This window comes from Chelmon rostratus, chromosome 10 (assembly GCF_017976325.1).
Source record: "Chelmon rostratus isolate fCheRos1 chromosome 10, fCheRos1.pri, whole genome shotgun sequence".
NCBI classification, from domain to species: Eukaryota; Metazoa; Chordata; class Actinopteri; order Chaetodontiformes; family Chaetodontidae; genus Chelmon; species Chelmon rostratus.
In genome coordinates this window covers 9,454,204-9,476,883 of record NC_055667.1, presented here as the reverse complement: position 1 = coordinate 9,476,883, position 22,680 = coordinate 9,454,204, and the positions used below count along the sequence as shown (strand labels likewise).

At 43.9% G+C, this 22,680-nt stretch overlaps 1 protein-coding gene across 1 annotated transcript in view; it reads right to left on the bottom strand.

Annotated features, from left to right (window-relative positions):
* The window catches only part of cpne5a (copine Va), a 70,273-nt gene extending 47,886 nt beyond the window's left edge, over positions 1–22,387 (bottom strand). Inside the window, exons 1-7 of the mRNA XM_041945271.1 lie at positions 22,278–22,387; positions 9,837–9,877; positions 8,972–9,018; positions 5,008–5,111; positions 3,854–3,893; positions 2,536–2,550; positions 2,293–2,369 (exon numbers count right to left, since the gene is read on the bottom strand). Of these exons, the coding sequence (XP_041801205.1) occupies positions 2,293–2,369; positions 2,536–2,550; positions 3,854–3,893; positions 5,008–5,111; positions 8,972–9,018; positions 9,837–9,877; positions 22,278–22,387 (434 nt within the window). The remainder of the gene's footprint in view (positions 1–2,292; positions 2,370–2,535; positions 2,551–3,853; positions 3,894–5,007; positions 5,112–8,971; positions 9,019–9,836; positions 9,878–22,277) is intronic.
* Positions 22,388–22,680: the final 293 nt, after the last annotated feature.

The following is a 22,680-nucleotide window of genomic DNA, read 5'->3' as shown; positions in this document are numbered from 1 at the left end:
GTGAAGGTTAGAGTTATGACTGGGGTCAGCTCTGGGTTGGGTTTGTGAGATGTGTTGCGGTTATGGTTACTGTGTGACTAGAGCCATGTTTCCACCAGGCAGTACAATTTAGTTCAGTTTATTACCCACTAGAACGCTTATTTTCATGTTTCCATTTTGTTACCCCTCTGGTACCTAACACACACTGATCCAGTACTTAAAGGCAGAGCTAGAAACACAGCAGTCTGTTGATTGGTCAGAGAGAATCGGAGCAACCAGAGTCGTCTCATTGTCTGCACTCTGATGTAGTGCTGCCTGCAGCCTTTCCTCAGACAAAGGCTGTCTCCTTGTTGTAATGAGCAACCCCACACCGGGAAGAAAGAGCACAAAACATTTGGTGTCCTCCACCGTGCTCTTGATGTTGTAAGAGTAGAGTAGCTCAGTGCGTAATGTGTGTGAATGAGCGAGTGAGTGTCAGAAAAGTGACAGCAGAGGAAATGGTTGTCAATCTGGCAATGAATGTGCACTAGAGGTTACAGTCAGTCAATAAATGCTGCAGTTTCTGAAGACCAACAAAAGTCTTGTCTGTTGTTTCCCAACTGCTGGAGATAAAGGCGGTTAGGCGTTTATCTCCAGAACAGATCTAGGTTTAAGGTGTAGGTAGGTACCAAAAGCATTTGACGGAAACGCGGCTTAGGATAAAACAGTAAAATGTCCTCACTAGTATAGCCGTACACATTTGTGTGTATCTGCTGGATGGATGAGGGAGCAAAAGGAAGGCAGAACAAGGGGGAACAAGAAGAAATAGAAAACACAATGAAGAGAAAGGGGGTCAAACTAGGGAAAAAGAATCTGGTGGTTGAAGGCGGAGGAATAAATGCGAAATGAAGTGTGGAAAATAGGGAAAGGGGTGCTGATGTGCTTCTTAAGCAGGTCATTGGATGCAGTGTGCCTTGGGAAGGCTCGTTTAAGCATGGCTAACAGATTTCCTATGCCCCTGCGGGAGCCCTTCCTCAAAGCTCCAGTCCAGAGAGGCACTGTCACTATCAGGGCGCATGACAAGGAAATGGAGCACATAGCCATGAAACAACTTCTGAGCTATCGTCTATCACAGGAGGGGAGGAAATCTCCATTACTCATGGATACTGTTTGGCTATTCTGAAAGAAAAAGGTGGAATAAAACTGCACCCTTAACTGAATGTCATCAAGAACAGAGACTCAAAAGAAACCTATACTTTCCCTGTGTTTCTGAATTGCTACTCACTGACATAAAACCGGAACAGCTAACAGCAACACAAGCTTCATAAGGGCTCATTTCTTCAGCAAACTGTGGTCTGTAACGACAACCATATCATCATCATCACCCTGTGCTGCAGTTAAATTGGGTGTTGCATCAGTGCAGAGTCTCAGCGGAGATCAAGGTGCCCTGCTGAAGCTGCAGAATCAATACGTTTGTCCATCATGTCTGGGGGCTGCTGAGCCTCCTGTCTGCCTCTGATGTGGGGAGTGAAGCCTAGTTTACAGCATAGTGGTGAACACTGTCTCTTGATCCTCCTCATCCTCTTATTCAGCACTGAAGGGCACTGAGCTCTGTAATCCACAGCCACCAGTCCCTGGCAGAGTTCATGGTCGACACCAAAGCCCTGTTGTTCACACAAACCCCCCACTGACAGGGCCAGCACCGCCTCGCACTTCACATAAAGGTACACACACACTGCACTTTGCGGTCTCACACACAAACACAAGCATTGTAGTCGTTCAGGCCCTCCTTCTCATTCGCCAAAAAGAAGCACATAACTCAAAGAGGCTCGCACATGTCTGTGGGTGCCATTGGCTTCAGGGCGTCATATTTCCCAGTTTACGTTGAAGCGGAGTTGACAGTGTCATGTGTATCACGCCAACTCCAATCCGAACTCCGTGCTAGATCGCCTCCCTAATGACAGCAATTGCATCGAGGAAGCCCCCAGTCGTGTTCAATTACCCATTCCCATCCAAGCATGCGGGTCTAATCTTGCAGCGTAATGTATAATACAGATGGCTCTAGAAGGCAGACATATTCATCACCCGCTCATCTTTGCTGGAACATGTGAAATCCAGCAGAAGAAAAATGTGCATTTGAACGGGCTGAGAGGTGGCACTGACTTTTCATTATCTGATAATATCTGCGAACTTGTGTTTGCAAAGTTAAAATTGTTCTGTTTGTCTCCTTGAGTGGATAAGTGCAGGAAAAAAAAAACTCTTCCTAGCTCTGAGTGGCTCTTATTCTTGACACATGAGAAATCAGAGAATGAGTACAGTAAAATGAACACTCACCCTAGAGGTTTCACCAGGCGACTGGCAGGTGAGCCCACAATCTCTCCCAGTGTACAGAAGACCTGTCCCAGGAAGTCCTGCCATGGGGGGAGCATAAAGTGGAATGGAGAGAGACGTAGGTGTGGGGCAAAGGATGGGGACGTCAGGTGGATCACGGGGGTAACAAGGAGAGTCGGTGAGGATTTAAGCATTGTCATAAGCATTGTACGGTTATAAATTAGGACGTCTGAGGCAGACACGTACGTTAAAGTCAGTTGGCTTCCAGGGTGGAGGAGGAGGAGGAGGAGGAGAGAGAGACCAGGCAGCAGCAGTGACACAACAGAGCATATCATGGAACAGAAGGCACACGACTCAAATACCAGACTGTCATCAACCAAGTGCAAGAAAGAAGAGAAGATATGTGAAAGAGCAGATAGGTAGAATGGCAACAGCAGAGGGTAAAGAGTCACAGAGGAAGAGGAAAGTGAAAGAGCATGAAAGAGGGAAAGCAATGAAGGCACATAGAGTCTCACACAAAACCAGTTTGTTTCCAGAGCATGCAGCGCAATGCACAAACACAACAATAAAAGCATCACAGCCACAAGCAAAACTAATGATGAAGATTTGGGCAGTATGCAAACCAAGTGCTGCAAATATATTCTTTGTGTGTCTGTATGAGTAGGAGCTTATTTATCAAAGCTTTCAGTGTAAAACATACATTCACCTCAATGAGTCGTTCACCTGAATGTATGTTCTCCAATAAAGTGTCCCTTTCAGCAAAACTGCCATTTGAATACATGTACATTGTACATAAAAACTGCACACCGCCTTTGGAAATGAAAATCTAAACTGCAAACACTAGAGAGCACACGGGGAAATGTGTGGAAAAGCTTTGATAATGATGTGCAATGCTTCATTTCTCATTCCATAAAAGAAAAAAGGTAGTGAAGGTATGCCAGATGCAAATGAATCTGATTATTAAGACTCTGGAGGAATAAAATACCTCATTTCACGAATCGAAGCAGGTGGAAGGTACAGAAAAATAACCAGAATTTTGGCAGATGAAGCATAATTCACTCATTCTTCCAAAATATATTTGAGCATTTAGATGTCATAAACTTTGGTTTGCATAAAACCTACATATTAGAGACATGCAATAACAACAGGTCAAACTAATTTGAGGATCGAATGTAACGTCAAACTCCTGATCCACAAAAAAGAGAGAAAATGGTAGCACTTTATATTAAGGTACACATATTCACCATTACTTGCTTATTAGCATGCATATTAGTAGCATATTGGCTCTTTATAAGTCACTACAAAGCACTGATTAATCTCTTATTCTGTATGGCCAATGACTAGGCCATTAACATAAGACTTTTCCTACAATTCCCAATTATAGTAAGGAAGTTGTTGTACATTAGCTTCCACTAACCCTTTATAACCCTAACCCCAGAATAAGGCATTAATAAGGGTTTTAGAATCATTAATAAAGAGCCAATATGCATGCTGATAACTACTAGTTAATGGTGGATATGTGTGCCTGAAAACAAAGTGTTCCCAAGAAAAGTTCTTCACTTACATGCTTTGCCAGATCTGGACTTTTAGAATCAATATCATACCTGAAATCACAAAGAGGCCACAAATCACAGGGGCAAAGATGTGGGGAAAACATCATGAGACCTAACAAATTAATCCAGAGTCTCATAAAAGAATACTGGCTGCAGCGTGGACATTTTCTGCCTGTCAATCACACACCTGGGTCATAGAGGGAGCAAAAGGGAACGGCCGGTAAAAAAAATGTGTAAGCAGTAATGTGACAGTTAATTAAGGAAGTCATTCTATAGTTTATGAATGTAATTTCCGTGCTATGCCCGGGGGATCGCATTGAAACAATCCGCCAAAGCTGAGAAAGTTTTTGAGCATCTGCCAGTCAAACTTAATGTAAAAGTAATTAAACCGCAGTATGCCCTGGCTCCCACCTCTGTGATAAAGAGAGATGTAAATGAGTAACACTAATTGTGAGGGGATGCACTCCCTCCTTCCCTGTTCCACAGTCGTATCATGATAACACACCAAATGAATTCATTAAGTGTCTAAAAATCCTCAGAGACCTGCAGCTCCGGCCTGGATAGTCCACAGGGGACTTCATGCTTGAAGGGAGGAAAAAAGGGACAGATTTTTGGAAGCATATCTGTTCTCCTTCAAGGGGGGGGGGGATGATCCCAACTCTGTTCTCTGAGAGCTCAAAATGAAACCTCACCTTCCTGACCCTCTCGCTAGGCTGGCCTTTTCCTGAGGAGGACGGCCGCTACGTGTGAAAGAGGGAGGGATGGGGGTCTTCGTAAGTCTTATGGGACTTGGTTTCAGACATTTGCCTTGCTGAGCAGCAGGGAGATTAAGGATAAAACTTTGTATGAAATATTTATCACCCTTATACCAATCTCCCTTCAACGAATGACTATTGAGACACTGCACTGATGAATAATTCCTCAGGAGAGTGCCGGGCTGGTGACAAGCGAGGGAAGAGAGGAGAAAAGGGAGTCGGTGAGAGAAAATGAGAGACAGGAAAGCGGGGGAGGGGGGGGGGGGGTTGAAGAGATAGATGGGGGAAGTGAAGGAGGGAGAAGCAGTAGCTTGTGGTGGAAACAAAAAGAAGAACTGGAGGACTGGGTTAGAAGAGGGCGGTGCCTCGGTGTGAGTCCTCGGAGGACCGGATCAAATGGAATAACTCACACGTCAAAGCGCAGGTTCTGCTTCTCCTCAAAGAAGTAGTCCAGGATGTACTTCCTGACAAAGTCTGGGTTTAGCGTGTTGTCTATCACCTCTGTTCTCCCAAACTACATCAGAACAAGGAGAGAAGGGAGGAAAAAGGAAGACAGATGAGGAGCTTTGAAACAGTACATCATGCAGTCACACAGAAACTACATCCACTGCTCCATTACTTCTCCCCACCCCCTCGATAGGCCCCCGGCAACCGTGTTGAACCCGCAGCTCCGGATAAGCTCAGATTTGATTAACAGAAGTCGGTGTCAGCTCTTCTTCGCTTCTTCTCATTGTGCTGGGATGAGCAAGCCTGAGGAAAGCACTTTATTGAGTCCAATTACACTCATTTAATTAATACCACATTAACGCCACTGTTGCTCTCAGAGCCACTTCAGAAAAAAACAAGGGGCTGAGGAGGATGGAGGGGGGGGCCAAGACAAATGCAGAGCAAAACAGTGACTTTCACATTTTGTCTCCATGCCAGGGAACTGTCACAAATGATGAGAAGATGGCAACCTATCTCCTGTTCCCTGGCGTTAAGGAGAAAATGGGAGGCTGCCAGCGGAGACGCAGATTTGTCAGTGTTACAGAGCAAGACCTTCTGATGAGCTGATGTGCTGATTAACAAATCAACAGACACAGAAAGATCTGCGCCTCCCGCACACGCACATTAATTGTATCCAAAATGAATAATTCAGAACTCGGAGAGCTGATGTTGAGCTGCATAAATAAAAGCTCCCCAGTAGAAAGTGTTACCATAAACTGACACAGTGAATTAATAACAGCGGTGCTAGGGCTTAATGAGGAGATGAAACAGCGGGATTACAGGCTCACACCTTTGTGATTACATCCAGTGGGGGTAAAACTCAAAGCAGGACATGACGGGGGAGCCACATCGAGTAAAGGTATTCCAGGCAGCGGAATACCGTTAACAGATGGACGCCTATGCTATAGCAAACACAGTCAGGCTGGATTGTGTGCAACATGTGACAGTTTGACAGAGTGGGTCTGCTGAAGTGTAACCTGCCGTCAAACATAAAAGTGTGTCGAAGCCTATAAAAGTTTAACTGCTGTATGGCACCACCTCTCCTCTCCATCCCTGACGGAAAGTGCCAGAGCTCCCTTCCAGCAGGTGCAAAACAAGTGAAAGTTCCACCTGGCAAACAGGAGACGATTTCATGATACTGTGGGAGCTGAATGTGGCAGCGTGGGGCCGACAGCATATTCAATTTTGGTCTCAGGCAGAACTTGACAAAGGAAGAATCAGCATCAAAGTAAAGAACAACCACCCGAGGAAATAACAGATCTCCCAATCCACACATTATCCCTACCTTTGCAAGTAGCAAGTCAGTCAAGCCAGAGTTGCAAAGCACTACAATTAATTATGAACTACCCCCCAGGATATCTGGGCACTTGCAGTGCGCACTTCTTCCCCTCCAATAATCCTAACGAGGATAAATTGTGAGCTGCAATGTCAGAAAATTCATCTTGGTAAAAAGATTAATGTCCATGAAAGGGACGCTGTATTGTGTCAGCGGCTCCGTTAAGTGAAAGCAGGAGAAAGAGGAAAACCTGTCATGCATTAGGAGTAATTACAGACGAGGGAGTTGAAGATTAAGACTTTAAAGTCATGGGGACTGCTGGGCTGCAGCTACAGCTTTAATATATTCCACTGCAGATGCTAACAAAAATTAGTCAAGGGGGCACAGGTGTCAAATGGAGCTGATGAAGGCATCCTCCTGGAATGAAAACACAATTTATCCATAAGCATTTGTTGTCATGCTCTTCTCTTGACGGAGAAGCAGCCGATGGGGGGAGTTTGTCCCGAGGAAGAGCAATTGGATTACGAACGGTTGGTGGCACGGTGAAAGGTGCTCCGACCAACCGTATCTAGTCTCGGAAGAACAAAAACATATTACATGACAGACGGAAAAAAGAGGCGCTTAGCATTATCAATACTGCGCAGCTTGACTCTACCGCTCACAAAGCCAGCTGTCGTCTGCGCTGAAAACACAGGCCCATATCTCTGTCAGGGGGAGACGCTCACTGTACACACAGTGAGTAAGCTGGAGGTGGGGCGGTGTAAGCAGAGGTGACAGGTGTAGGAGGCTCTTCCTGCCTGAACACCGCACTTGATGCTTGTCAACATTTGCACGTTAATCAGCAAAACTACTCTGTCGCTTTTTTAAAAGGAATATCACGGTGTTGCTACCAGCCACCAAGCTCAAGTATTATTTGCTTTGAGTGATTACTGTGGCAAAAAAGCAATGAAACCATTTCTCAAGCGGCTGAGATACCCTGCTTACTTACTTAATCAGCAAATCAGTTACACAATTGATCAAATATCCAGCCAATCGATCATTCAGTCTATCGTTCACGTTAACTGGCCCTGCTGCTGAGCAAGGTTAGCAGACATGACAATCACACATAAAAGATGCACTTCAATCTTTGTGAGGGCCAGTTGCTTTAAACCCTGAGGGCGAGGACATCTCGGCCCGTCCTCGTTCCTTCAAACGATTGTTTAAGCAACAGTTTGACACTTTGGGAAAGAATTCTTTGCAGAGAAGATTGATAACACTGTGGAGCATCTGGAGACTTATAACTCATAACACACATAACTCATCGGCTTCAATACACTTGAAACAAATGACAATGAATAATGAATACAGCGTGCTACCAGTGAGCTTTAGAGGTGATACTGGGCAGATATTTTGACCTTTGGACAGAGTCAGGCTAGCTGTTTCAGCCCTACTCTCAGTCTCTGTGCTAAGCTAAGCTAATCGTCTCCTGACTGTAGCTTCATATTTACTGTACAGACATGAGAGTGGTCTCGATCCTCTCATCTAATTCTGGGCAAAAAAAGTGAATAAGTGTTCATTCCAAACAATTTCTTTACGACGATTATGGTTATATTATGTCAGTGATGGTCCTCACAAGAATAGCAGGTCAAACATCAGTGTGTGTGTGTGTGTGTGTGTGTGTGTGTGTGTCTGTGTGTGTGTGTGTGTGTGTGTTGCTTTGCCACATATAAAAGGTGAGATTTCCTGTCTCTCATCTATATTGAACTCAATAATATCAACCTGTGTTGAAACAATGCTAAAACTTCTGTGTTCAACTTTCCTCCCTTTCTCAGGGCCCACAGCCACCACATCTTTAAACTGAAGGCTTTATATCTTGGATATATATAATACTGTGTTTCCCACTCTTAATGTGGTGTGTCACTCCACTGTGCACTGGCGTGACACTGGGGTATCTGCAGAGTCAATAAACACAGTGCGCGAATTCAATCAAAAGGATTGTTAGGAGTGTGAGGAGTAGCCGTCTTCCTGTTAGGTAGCATGTATTTACACTATTGATTGTGTCATACATCTCTGACTCCGCTGGTTTTTAGCTTTTAAAGAAAGTGTTTCATGATCACGATGAATGGTTGGCTGCCTGAGACAAAAAGGGAAAACAGTGTGCAAGAAAATTCTTTGAATTATGAAATATTCCCATTTTAGATGTGATTTAAGTGACCGCTTCTCTGTATGTCCATTCCCTGAGATTACAAGGATGAATAATAATCCCAGAAGGAGCCTCTGTATTGCCTCAAGATCTGCCTTCCTCTACTTTATCTGTCTCTCTGGTCTAATTAAGGCCCAGTGGCCAACACCCAGTGGGGACTCTGACGCAGAGGCAAATCTTTATTGATACGAGTAGCTGTCACCTTAATCAGCCAATCAGTCACAGCTAACACAGTGCTGACCACCGTACGACCATTCGCAGGGTCAATCAATTGCACATGATTGGCACCCACAGCATTTACCTCGAGAGAGAGAGAGAGAGAGAGAGAGGAGGGGAGGAGGACGTAGGTTGTAAACAGAGAGCGTGCTGTCATGGAGAGGAGACATGATGACTGAGTCACGGTGACAGCGGGACGGCTACGATCTCTTACCTCTCTCCACTGTTTGGACTCCACGCCCTGCGTGTACAACACGACCACTGAGAAGAAAGAGAGCAGAGGGATACATTGTCACTAAACAGTCTCAATCAAGCATCCTGCTTCTTGAAATGCTGTTTGTTTTGTTCCTTCTTTGCTGACATTCATCATTAATTATCCTGCCACGCCTTGACAGCATAATGAAGTGCCAAGCTTGATGATGCTGCGCCGCATCAAATTCTGGGTAAGATGTCCAAGTGCAGAGAACAAAAGATCTAAAGCAAGTCTGAAGGTTTCTGGAGCACAGTTAAAGCCATGCAATCAAAACACAATTTCTCACCGGTGGGATTCTCCTGATTCCTGTTTGATTTTGCGCTTTCAGGTGAAGCTGAGGCTGGCGAACACTACGTGATCTGTCGTATATCACAAAGGTTCATCTTCAGGCAATTGCAAAACAGGACGAGTGTGATCATTTCCCAGTACCTTGTCTGTACAAAGGGCTTGAACCTCCTCCCTATTATGCTAAATGTCTCCTCCATTTTTCTATCCCTAAGGGAGCATCAAAGAAAATGCCTTTATGGCAGTTACCCATGTGTCTCACCAAAAGATAGCCATTTGTATTCAAAGACAGGCATTTATACCCTGCATGTATTAAGGTACTTTCTGTAGCTCACGGTGAGGAAAGGTTGTCGCATTACTGTGCAAATGATATGCAGTTATTGAAGGAACACTTTGAAATAGCAGAGTAAACTGAATCAAACTTAAGCTCAGCAAAAGTAAAAAGTAAAGCGCTGCAAAAGGAGAGGCGGTGTCAATGAACCGTATTTCAAGCAAAGAAAAGCTAAGCTACAATTAGCATTGCAAAAAGCTGCGAACTTACAGGGGTCAGATTTGGAGAAAGTGTCCCGGTCCAACAGATTCCTGTAAGAGAAGGAAACATCAAAATGTCATTGGAGTCCAGCACATGCTATTGTTAGTCTAATTCATTTCACTGGATTTCAAGTAAGAAGCAGGAAGTCTCATTTTGGACCCATATCTAAATGCATCCTCTCAAAATCAAAATTATAAACTTGCAAACAAGATAATTTCGTGGTAATTCACCTCCACACTTAATTTCACATAAACCGTAGTGTCCTTGAGTTTTCATTATGAAGTGAGCAGTGCAAGAAGCACATTAAAGCTCAGTGAGAGGACACAGAGGACACACAGGCTGAGGTGGCAGTGAAAACATGGGCAATACTTATGAAAACGGTTTGCCTCTAGCATTCACAGAGTGCATACCTTCACCAAGGCCGCACAGTTCCCTGCATTTATACTAATAAGAGCTGTGCCTTAGGTGAACAGAAGATAAATATCCACACTTGCTGCTGCTGCGACCCAATAAAACCCTGTTTCCAAAAAAAGTGGGACACTGTGTAAAATGCAAATAGAAACAGAATATGATGATTTGTCAAACACTGAAACCCCATATTTTATTGGAAATAGCACGAAGACGACATATCAAATGTTTAAACTGAGGAATTTTATTGTTCTTAAAAATTACATCCTCATTTAGAATTTAATGCCAGCAACACGTTTCAAAAAGTTGGGTCAGGGTCATGTTTACCGCTCTGTTGCATCATCTCTTCTTTTAACACTGAGGAGTCCACCTGCTGTCATGTTGAAAGTGGAATGTTTTCTCATTCTTGCTTGATGTATGATTTCAGCTGCTAAACAGTTCAGGTCTCCTTTGGATTTTACGTTTCATAATGCACCAAACATTTCCAATGGGTGGCAAGTCGGGACTGCAGGCAGGTCAGTTCAGCACCTGTCACTCTGACAGAGTGTGCTTTCCCATCTTTACGTCAGAACACTCAGCCTCTCTGTGATGCTCTTTTTATACTACAACATGTTAACAACCTGTTGCCAGTTAACCTCATTAACTGAGATGGTCCACCAGCTGTTTTCTTTTAGCACTTCACAACTTTTCCAGTCTTTTGTTGCCTCTGTCCCTACTTTTTTTTAAACGTGCTGCTGGCATCAAATACTAAATGAGGATGAGTTTCAGCATTCGATGTGTGTCTTTGTGCTATTTTCAAATAAATATGAGGTTTGAATGTTTTGCAAATCATCACATTCTGTTGCTATTTACGTTTTTTGAAACATGGTTATGTGATTCACTGGATTTTTTAATGGTGATTTAGTTACTTTGGTTCTTACTGTTAATCTGTTTGGACTGTCCCTTACTGTTTATGTCGTACAGAGCAGTAGCTTGGATGTGGGAAAATGTTTCAGTCTCTGCTTTTTGTGTTGTCTCACAGAGCCAGAGCTAACGTTATCTCCACACAAACTGCAACACAAGTTCTGCTGGGTGTGTTGTTACAGGAAAGCTGCAGCAGTATGTGTGTTTGCTGCTGCTGCTGTATGTAAATGTATTGATGGATATGACCCATGGTACACTGACCATTGACCATATATCATTATCTTATCTTATCTTATCTTATCTTATTTTATCTCATCTTATATAATATTATATTATTATTTTTGAAGATGTGTTGCCTTACATTGTTAATAGAGTGAAAAGAGGTCGAATAATGTTTCCAGTGAAGTATCCTTTTTATTTTTGTAAATAAAAACATAAACATTTTTGGGTCATGATTTTCAGTAATATCACAGACCCCTAATTTCAACAGGACCACAGGAACAAAACCAAGCCAGGCATTTTGGTGTAGTGGTCATAGAAAAAAAGGTAACAAAATGGCCAAAATGATACAGAAATTACTCTTTGTATTATCATAATTTGAGTCACTATGTCAGCAAATTACAGAGTCTTGAATCAGTACATTATCTCTGTAATCCACGTGTGCTGCGAGTCACCCATTTTTCAAGCAAAGTTTGTTGGACAATTTGGTCATTACAGCTTCTCCAATGTGGGGATTTTCTGCTTTCCTTTGTCTTTTGCGATAGTAAGCTGGATATATTTGCATTTTGGACTGTTGGTCAGACAAAACAAATAATCTGAAGACATCACTTTTGGCTCATTATACAACAAAACAATTGAGAAAATGGCAGATTAACTGATAATGAAAATATGTGTTAGTTGCAGCTGTAATGAATATGAGGGATGCTTCAAAGAAATTACCACCAAGCAAGCCACTTTTATTAGAATGAATGGAGGGTATCCAGCCCCTCTTAGTGTGTCAACACAGAGGAACCTGTGATCAGCTCTGTCTCAGCTTTGTACTGCAGAATGAAGGTGAGGAGTCTCGCTGCTTTTGCCAAGGTGACTCTGGCTCCGGGGCAGAAAGCAACAAGCCACAACACAGAGTACCTGTTAGGATTTATTTCACCATTCACAGCAACATGGTGGTACTATCAATACATCGAACAGGTCCATCAGTATGCACCTGTGTGCAAGGGTTAGATTCAAAGCTCATGTAGCATTCATGGCAGTGTCCTGGAGTCACTGCAAAAGAGTGTTTCATGTGGTCATAATGTTATGAGTATCAGTCTGATCCAGTCGTAGCGCAGCATTGTGGGTATTCAAGTCACACACGCCAGACCAGTTCCCTTTCAGTCTCCCTCTGTTTGAACCACAATCAAAGAAGAGAGGCCACTGTTGCATATCAGGATAAAAACTACAGCTTTTCACACAACTGAAATCCTCCAAACCTGAAAATAAAGCACAGCCGTGCTCGCTGTGGAGGAGCTATCCAGTTCCCTGGTACTGATCATCATCCAACACCTTTTCAAGCAGCCAGGCGCTCTGATTGGCTCGTTGACTCATTCAAGATAAGCGCCGCAATCAGCATTAATATTATTCATTCATTCTTTATTTTTAGCCTGTAAGAAACTGTATTTTGTGTGGGGTTTTTTTTTAGAGTTTCCCTGACAATTCGAGTCATTCCCTTTAGCATGCCTTCTGTCACTGTGCAAGACCCAATAAAGCAGTATTACCTACACACAACAGAGTGTACCATCAATCACTTCATTCAACATTTAAATGAGAGACATTTTCCAGATGGTCCCAATGATCTCATTAGCATATCACTATAATGCAAAAGTCTACATATATCTTGTTTCTCGTTCCTGATTGCGAGCAGCGACAATAAATAACTTGCAGTTCAGAACAATCCTCATCCCTTTAGGGGACAGCAGGATTTCAATGAATATAGATGAGATTTCAGGAGGGAATCCAAGCAACAGCCCATCATTCATGTACACGTAATTCTACATTCCTGGACACGAAATCCGCTGCCACAGGGATACGTGGGGGTATAATAGATGCAGCATTGTTGGGTATTAGCCCTGGGCTGACCTGACGACAGTTGGAACATTGTCAATGTAATTATCATTGGAGATAACAAAGCCATCCATGACTAACTGCCTCTTTGTATCCACCTGTTACAGTCTCTCATCCATTACCCTCCAACAATTAGCCTGTCTGTCACCTCATCCCATCTCTCAGCGCAGGAGCAAATGTGCCACATGGAAAAAGTGGAGCGGGAAAACATGACATCCTAGTTCACGTTTACAAAATGTCTCTGCAGGAAACAAGTCTTCATTTGAGTTGCTTAACCTCACTTTGCTCTTGCGGAACATTTTTTATTCAGGAAAGAAATGATTAGTATACAGATTTATACACCAATACAAATTAATCCACCATATTACTGTGCACATGGCCAAGGAAGACACAGCGGTGCCGCAGGATGGGTATTAACATCTCAGATAATCCGTCTGCTTTCACTGAAGTAACGCTGCCTATTTCCAAAGTTAACTCCTTCTTTCTTCAAATCTCAGTGGGATAAGAGAAGATCATTATCCCGAAAGCTGATGTGGAGAAAGTTTGTTGATGAAGATGAAGTTCATTGAAAGTAGGACAAAAGTAATTAGATCCAGCTACTTTTCATCCACACCACATTTCATGTTATCAGCCTTGTTTCATACTGTAGCACTTCTGAGATCACTACGACCATCTAAATTTAAATATGTGAATAAAAATTGCGAACTTTTCCTATTCCCCTTGATCTCACCACCTTCGTTAAAACTCTTGAGTGCAACAATCTCCTCTTACTGGAGGATTTAATATTTCATCAAGTGTGAGGCAAGAGTATGGAGTGCATTATTAGAGGTAGAACAAACAAAACCACGAGAAATGAAATTCTATTTCACAAATATCATTTTTATAGCTTTTTTCTCCGTCTTATCATCCCTGTCTAGGTAATGTTTATTTATCAGTGAATTAAGCTTGTAGTTACTGGTTATGCCTACTTCAATTAATAAGGAAAATCTGTAGATGCTGTATTATCATCCCCCAACCAATGCATGCTCTGAATGTGCAAATTTTGTCTGGCAGTACAAATGTATCTTAAAAGTATTTTATTTAGCTAAAATATTGATAAATGTTCCAATTACAGTGAGAAGTGTAAAGGAGGTTTGACCTCTAAAACATGGCTGGCTGCTGAACTCTAATTTGAAAGAATGTATAAGGAGCACCGGCTCCCTCTCGGTCAGATCCCTGGAGATATTTCAGCAGCTCCTTGGTCCATGTGGCTGATTATAACTAATTCCTGCACCCACAGTGCCTTTTTGTCAGCAGTCCCTTAATTCTACTCCACTTTTTTAAAGTTGCAGGAATCATAATTGGCACCTTGGAGAAATAGCATTTAATTTGGTGGAAAGTGGTTTTAAATAGTCTTGAATCTGGCTGGTCAATTCCAGCATGATCTGCTGCCTCATTGGTTCTTAAAAGGACACGACAAATGCAAGCTTGAAAGTCATGTCTCTGACTGGGTTAGAAGAAGGAAAATCTCATCTCTATTACATTGCAGACAATGGGAGGACAAAGTGAAGGATGCTGTCACTTCACTCTCTCTCCTGCCCTGTGGCCCTCTCTTTTTTCACTGAGGACAGACATTTTCTTTCCACTCACACACCATTGGGTCAGTAGGTCCACTTTTTGTCTAATATAACCATAAGCAGCTTCTCGGGTTCAAAGGGTCAGAGCACTAAAAAGGGGAGATATATGCAGCTGCAGAGGTCTGCTGAGCCTTTACAAACTGGAGGAATTCCATTACTTAGATTGAAATATTCAGTTTTTCCAAAAGGGAATTTTTGTTATTCATAAAAAAGATCTGCATGGCTTATTATGCAAGTAAGGGCATCAGATACAGGCGTGTGAGAAGCGCCACAGATAAAATTAAAACGAACAAATTAAAACAACTGATATGCACTCCTGCACTTCGTCAGTGGAAATGAACCCTGCTTGCATTGCATAACTGAATCCCCCGGATGGTGACAGATGATACAGAGCACTGTTACTTTTGTCTGGATCTCACAAACTCCCCTGCATTACATTCAACGTGCAATCTGGTCCCTTTATTAGTGACAGACCCATCTGCTGACCTTCACTGCGATGGCACCAGGTGTCTTCTTCTCCTCCATCTGTTTAATTATTCAGTTTCTGTTCAACCTGGGATCTCTCCAGGTCGACAATACCTGCAGCAGAGCGCTCCCTGGGCGGTCGTCTCGCCGGCAGTGACAGAATTTCAGTCATAAAACCGCTCTTCTGCTAGTGTAATAAATGAGAATGCTCATACGCTGTGACTCCCTATTTCAGATTGGCTTTTGGTGTGTGACTAATGTCCGACCAGGGAATAACATCGCTGTTAACAGCATGCTGTAACAGCTCGGGGTTTGTGCAAAGAAAGGTCTTTCTTTTTCTTTTTTTTTTCCAAGGAGCTGAGGGAGATGCACACACTGATACTATACGGCTGTTGTAAGGCTGGCCGAGCACTTTGCACTTAGCCTACTGTGAATTCACGCCAATTTCCCTTGATCTCTCCGTTCCATGTGGAAAATGCCAAGCTTTAAATTTCTTTGCACACTAACCATGCACGTCGCAGACTGGCGACGTGAAGCACGTTAAATTGAACACTTGGACGTGGATGAGGCACAGAAAAGCATCTCTAAGCTCATACGTATTTGGACTTTGAAACGACAGGAACTGATCATTGGATCGAGATAGAGAGAGGAAACTCTGTGTGGGTTCAGTCAAGTGTGAGAGCAGGGTCGATCTCAATAGTGATTATGATAGTATAGCATACAAAACACCACTCTCAGAGGATAACACTAATTGATGTTAGTGAAGGATGAGATTGCTGCGAGAGTGCCATGTAGAGTGGAAAGAGAGAAATGGAGCCGTCTAATTGGTAGTGGACTCATGTTGAGCCGCGATATGTGACAGCAGCACATAGCAGGTAGGTGGTGGTAAACGGTAATGAGCATGAACAGGCGAACGCTGACCAGCACTGCAAGTATTCAGAGGCATGACCACCTTATGACACACACACCTATTCACTCAAACACTTATTGACCTGAAATGTAACCACTGGGCTGGAAATAAATCCTGTTCAGTTTGAGATAATTGCTGTTTCATCTGACCCCATGAGACATAGCTGCGGTAGCGGTTCCCAAGAGAGGCTAAAGGTTTTTCATGTCGGTCAAATAAATATTTAAAGCATTTTACCAATGGGGCAGAAATATTTTTTAAATTGTTGCTACATGACCAGAGAAACAGAGGAAAAGGGATGCGGTATTTTCTTTCACTCAAAAGGTAAAAAAGCTACAACAACCAGAATGCACTGGGCCACGGCGGACCAATAAATGCTCCAGCTGGTTGGTGATGCACTGCGAGCTGGGCGGTGCTTGGTTTTGGCTTGTCCATTTTCAAGCAAGACTCTCTTAGCTTCTGTAACTCATTGGTGTCATGTCTTGTGCTACTTAAGTGTCTGTGTTTGTTTTACCTCGACATCCTGACAGTCATGTAATATTAAAAGCCATTTTGTTCCACTCAGGATTCAGAGCGCCTTGGATTTTTTCTTCTTGTTTGCATTGTCAAGGCCTTTGACTACAGAGAGCACCCTAGGTCACTGACTGGAATGTTTGTGCGTAGAAATCAATGATGCACTACAGCGTTCCCCCTCTTTTTCTGTCTGTGTCCACTTGAGCAAACCAAATGATGTGGCACCGATGGATTAAACCATTTTCTGAAAATTCAAAATTCTGATGACAGCAGATTGATTTAAGGACTGATTGATAACTTTTTTGGATCTTTTTTTTTTTTGCCCTGAGCATGACAGTGAAATGCGGAAAACATAAAATCATTACAACAACCACTTTTTCACCCAACTAGCAACATGACTGAAAGCACTCCAGCATCAAGCATATCATGTACTACAACATTGCGTGTTCAGTTTGAAGGCATGTAACACAAATAAGAAACTTAAAACAAATTAGACGAACTGGCAGCTTCCACAGAGCCTGCAATCATTTCTCAGTTTTGTAGCTTGTGGTTAAATTTATCTTGTACGATTCACACATTTTGACTGATAATCCATTTCCCTACAGAGAAAATTAATTGTATTTGAAACCTGATGTTTCAGCTCTGCACACAGCCTTATAGCAAAAGCACACACACACACACACATTCTCACCCACACAGGCAGAAATGTGTCTTTCGGCTACTGTATAACAAATCCACTTTAATGTATCTAACAGAAAAATTACTAACTCAGATGTGTCTACAGAAATGACAATAACCTGACAATGAGCCGCTTGTTCAGGCCTTCGGCGGAGTTCAGAGACCTTCAACATATGCAACATGATGTGGTGAAATCTTCACTGAGCAACCTGTCACATTTTGTGCAAATCTGCCACCAGCTCTCACACTTCCCAGACAAGCTGTGATGTTATGTCAAATATCCCCCGACACAGAAATCCACTAACATACTGTGCTGACCCTTCAGGTTCTCTGAGAATAGTGACAAAAGCGGCCCGATAATTCAGAGCCAAGAGGGACTGCTTTGATTTCTCATTGCGACGCCGCACTCCTGACTTTCGCTGTCATTACAATCAACACTTTCAGATGACACAGGCAACATGCAGAGTGTTATAAACCACTGGCATGGCAGCACAACTGTGCTTCCACGGGATCCCCCTTGGCTGTCATATATCCCAAATGAGAACATATTAATAACTCTGACACAACCACAAGCCAAGTGTCTGGGATCAAAACTCATTTTCACTGTGTCAGGGGTTCATGCATAATTATCCGCTTCATCGACCTGTGAGACTCGCCTGCTGCAATCTTAACATCCCCAAAATTGGGAGAAAAAAAAAAAACTGCCTCTTCTTAGCAGCCTCGTGTCTCTCATCCCCAAAACAGATGCGACACATCGCTCGCACATAGAAGCCATCCTGCATCCTGCGAGCTCGCTCCAGGTCAGTCTTAACCCAGAAGACGATATGAAAAGAACGGCGCAGTAAAAACACTGCAAATTGAAATTTCTCTCTTACTCAGAGAGATCTTTTATTAATATTTTATGCTCTTACACAATGCAAACTAGTTCAATTCAAACTTGCTTTCTGCTGGGGCAAAACAAAAGGATGTTTCAACTGGAAAACCAGGCCACAGGGTTTGATTGAATGGGTAACCAAGACTGAATGAGTTCAACAGCTACAACAGCTATTAACACTAAAACAGCAGCAGAGTTACAGGCCATAACAATGCATTCAAATAAACAATAGGTTGTTACACAGCTTGAATCCCAATTGCTCTGCTCAAGCAATTGTTTTTGACAAATTGAGCTGCGATGCCACACTTCCTAATCGTCCTGATGATTTCATTAGGCCTCCCCCCTCTGCTGCAATGATTACCTCGGGAAGAGTTCAGATCGAGAAGCATGCCGCAAGTTTTCAAACTGACCCCGGGGAACAGCAATCAGTGGCCTTGTGCACCACGGAGCCTCTCCTGCGAGCATTTTTCACAGGATGCTGGCAGTCATGTGACCTCACGGCGTGTTTCACCAGGTAATGAATCCCTCGGGAGCAGAGTGGCCTGGTTGAGTTAGATCCCCCCAGCTATGGAACGCATTGATTGGATGCGGTGCCACTCTAACCAATCTATCACAGCAAATGAATGGTATCAACGAGCTCCAAAGCCACAACAGAGAACAGGAGCAGATGGACAAGATGCAGCACCTTCGTCCTGATGAAGTTGGCGATGGGGGCAGATAAAGTCTGACGTTCAAGCTGTCAGGTGGGAGGCTGAGCGCAGAACGGAGGGTGGCTTTGTCAGCCGATTCCACTTTTAACAGTGTACCTGTGGTGTGCTTTGGCACGTGGCAAAGGACCAATAATTCTATAACATCCCCTCTGTTGAGCTGTTTTCAAATGGCAGCATGATAATAAAAATTCAAGATAGGTCCCTGCACTTGGCGGTTTTGCTGAACGCAGCCATTGAATCTCATGCACTCACAATGTCACAGTGTCCAAATCCGTCAAATCTGTTCTTGTCTCTCCTCTGGATGGTAACTATCTAACAAATGATGCCACAAACTAATCTTTCAGGAACAAGAAAGACTTTTTCCCTCGTTCTGTTCAGATAAGGGTTGTCAACCTCTGTCAGGGTTGTCAAGCTTGTCGACTCTGCTCCCTCACTCTGGCCACATGCAGTGAGTTTTAAATGCAGTGCATTTAAAAACCAGCACATCCTGTACATGGATCTGTGCTGTGAAGAACCGAATAGAACCACGGAGAAAAAAAAACCTATTCATTAAATGAAGATCCATTTGCCTTTGGGGGCTTTGTGATTTTTGTCAGTGTGCACATTTTTTCTGACATTCATTACCAAAAGTGTTCTTCACAGTGGAACCGCAGAGCTGAAGTCCCAATTTCCCTGAAGTCATTGTACATGGGAACTCTGAGACGGTCTGGTAAGCTGAGATATAGAAAGGGCACATTTTACAATCCAGAAGGATTCAGAGTTACTACTTTGCTCATAATTAAAGCATGATGTAGCAAACCACATTGACAACTTATGAAAAATTCACCACGGCTGCTTAAATATTAACTAATGAACATACTCATTACTGCCACGTAAGAGGTGGGATCAAGCCCGTGGAACCGCTGGGGGACCACCGGCCCTAACCCACTGAACTGTATTCGCTGGCATGCGTTTGGTAAAGCACCTACAGGCCACTTGAGTTTGAAGAGTTATCTTCTTGCCGAGTTGGAGTGCAGCCCAAGCAGATGCCGTGGGCTCGGCTCACTGGCTGACCTGTGAGTAAAACTAATCAGAGCCTTAGACGGGGAACAATGTGCTATCACAGCGATAGGCTCTTGTTTTGATAAGGGGATGCCTGCTTGGGTCCCTCCAGTTTGTCAGGGGGCTTGCTGCAATATTGGCAGAGGGTTATGAGAATGCCTGTAGGGCTACATGCCGCAATTCAATTCCATGCGCGCTGCAACCTCAGAGCTTTCAGGCTTACTAAAACAATTACACAGTGTTATGGAGCCTGCGCCTCTCACCCACATAACACCCATTGTTTCTGGTTGCTTCTACTGGATGGACCAAATACACACTTCCTGATAAGTAGGAGGAATGGCTGCACGCATGGCTGTTTATTTCATACGTGTCCAACTTTTCAGCTGTCCACCGTTTGATCGCTGAAGCAGTCTTCAGAGGTCAGACATGAGCTACTGTAGCAATTTCCACAAGTCAAACAGAAGAACAGACAGGACATGAAGTATTTGCATCTAAAACAGACAATGTTTCAAGGCCCAGTGAAAGCAGGAATGAATTTTTCTTTTCTATCAAACTGTGACCTGGAGCAAATCTTTGTTTGGAGAGACATTAATGACAGACAAGGGAGCTGCGGATCGACAAAGCCCGGGGACATCAACACAGATCCCAGCTTAAAGTATAAAGGTTTAAGGGGGGGAAAGTGCATGCCAAGAGGGGGAACAACACAAGTCCAGCTGCTACCACACGTCTTACACTGGATAAAATGCTCATAACATACACACTTCCTCACCACAGACTCACTCTTGCCTCCATTCTGCACACAATTCAATAATAATTTTGGTTACATAAACACAGGATTTAATGCTGTTCATCTTCTTTAAACAGCCCCCCCACCCCCCCGTAGCTGCACCATCCCGTCAGCCTGTCAGCTCTACAAAGGTTAACAGATTTGTTTTGAAATGTGACTTGTTCATTAATATTCTAAATGGGTTATAAGGTCATCTGCCTGCCAACAGCAAAGTTGGGTTTGTTGAGCAACTTCAGAAATTCAAAATGGATGACAGAGCTGCGTTTGCGGGAAGAAAGGCAATCAATCAGTTTCCCCTGCTGACAACTGAAGGAGTGGATGGAGATTTTTCGAGAGGAAAGCAGATGAGAGAGGAGTGAAGAAAAACAATGGCAGCAGGATGTTTGGTTAATAAATCTCTGCCCTGTGGCTTTGCATGCATTAATTTACGAAATCTCTCTGGGATCGGTTTCAACAGCAGTGCACATGGCAACACATCATTTACATGCGTATAAGGCTGGTGTAGCCAGGAGCTACGACGCGCTAAGCACTGTGGATTATGGCAAAATGACGCACAGCCCAGGAGGCCCTGGAAACACAAATTAACGTCGATTCCAATGAGGAACGTTAGCTGAAACTGTGCCAGCTGTACTTGTCGGCCCATATAGAGCCAGTTCATGTTGCAGCAGCAAACCGTGTACAGTGAGTCCACCTGCAACCAGCGCTGCCCCACCCTAACCAGCCGCGGCACTTGCCATCTCCGTGGTATTTTGGGGATGGGGGTGAGACTCGGCTAAATGCTTATGGACAACGAGGGTGAAAACATTTAGCGCTAATTGTTTATATATTTATTAATTTATTTCCACGTTTCAGTGTCGTCGGAAGAGCCTGTCAAGCGGTTACAGCTTCACGCGACACGCTGCCTCAGGGGAAACCTCTCAGACACGCCAACGAACTCCACGACGATCGATATCTCGTGTGGCACGCGACCTGGCGCGCGCAAAACACAAACAGAGCGCTGTGGACCCACGAGACTCTCTGGCTGAGACAGAGATTCATCCAAATAGACATCAAAGCGAAAATCTTTCGCTAAACAGGACAAACAAACAAAAGCGAAATAAATTAAACAAATAAAAGTTGTCGGACAATTCTAACGAATTATTTCTAAAATGCTTAAATTTTCCACTGGCGTCTTGTGGGCTCAGACATTGCGTCTCTGTAGCAGAGCGTGGATCTCTGAGAGGATTTACCTTCACAGCGTTGTCATTTTGCCTTTTGTAAAGTTTTGTACGCTTCAAAATGTTTGACGTGGTTCTTTTTCATAACGGAATGACACATGAAACAGTTTCCTAGCACCAAAGCGTCACAAACTGTACTGTCTTCTGTCAGCAAAACGCGCCCAAAAGCGCGCGCGGAGCTCCCCGAAGCCTGACGCGGACCCAGCAGCATCAGCACCGGAGCGGACTCACCTGCAGGACACGGTGATCTCCACTTTGGTGGCCGGGATGCTCCCACTGATAGGGTCGAAGTCGCGGACCGTCGCCGTGGCCTCCACCTTGTCCATAACGTCTCCCTCCATGCGTGCAGGAGACCCGGGCCAGCTCCCCGAGCCGCGTGAGTCCCTCCGAACCTGGAGAGCCGACGGCGGAGAGTCGGAGCGCAGCGGGCGAGCGAGCAGGAGCGGATACGGTCCGGATAAACCTCCTAGGTACTGTCCATTGGACGGGCAACAGCATGGAAAGTTTAACGGGAGGCTGCAACGATGAGGGGATGGATTTCACTAAAAGTGGGATCACACGCCAGGACGCATCAGCGCCAACTCCGCTGTTTCCCTGGCACAGAATGAGCTCCTCAACCAGAGCAGCGTTTGAA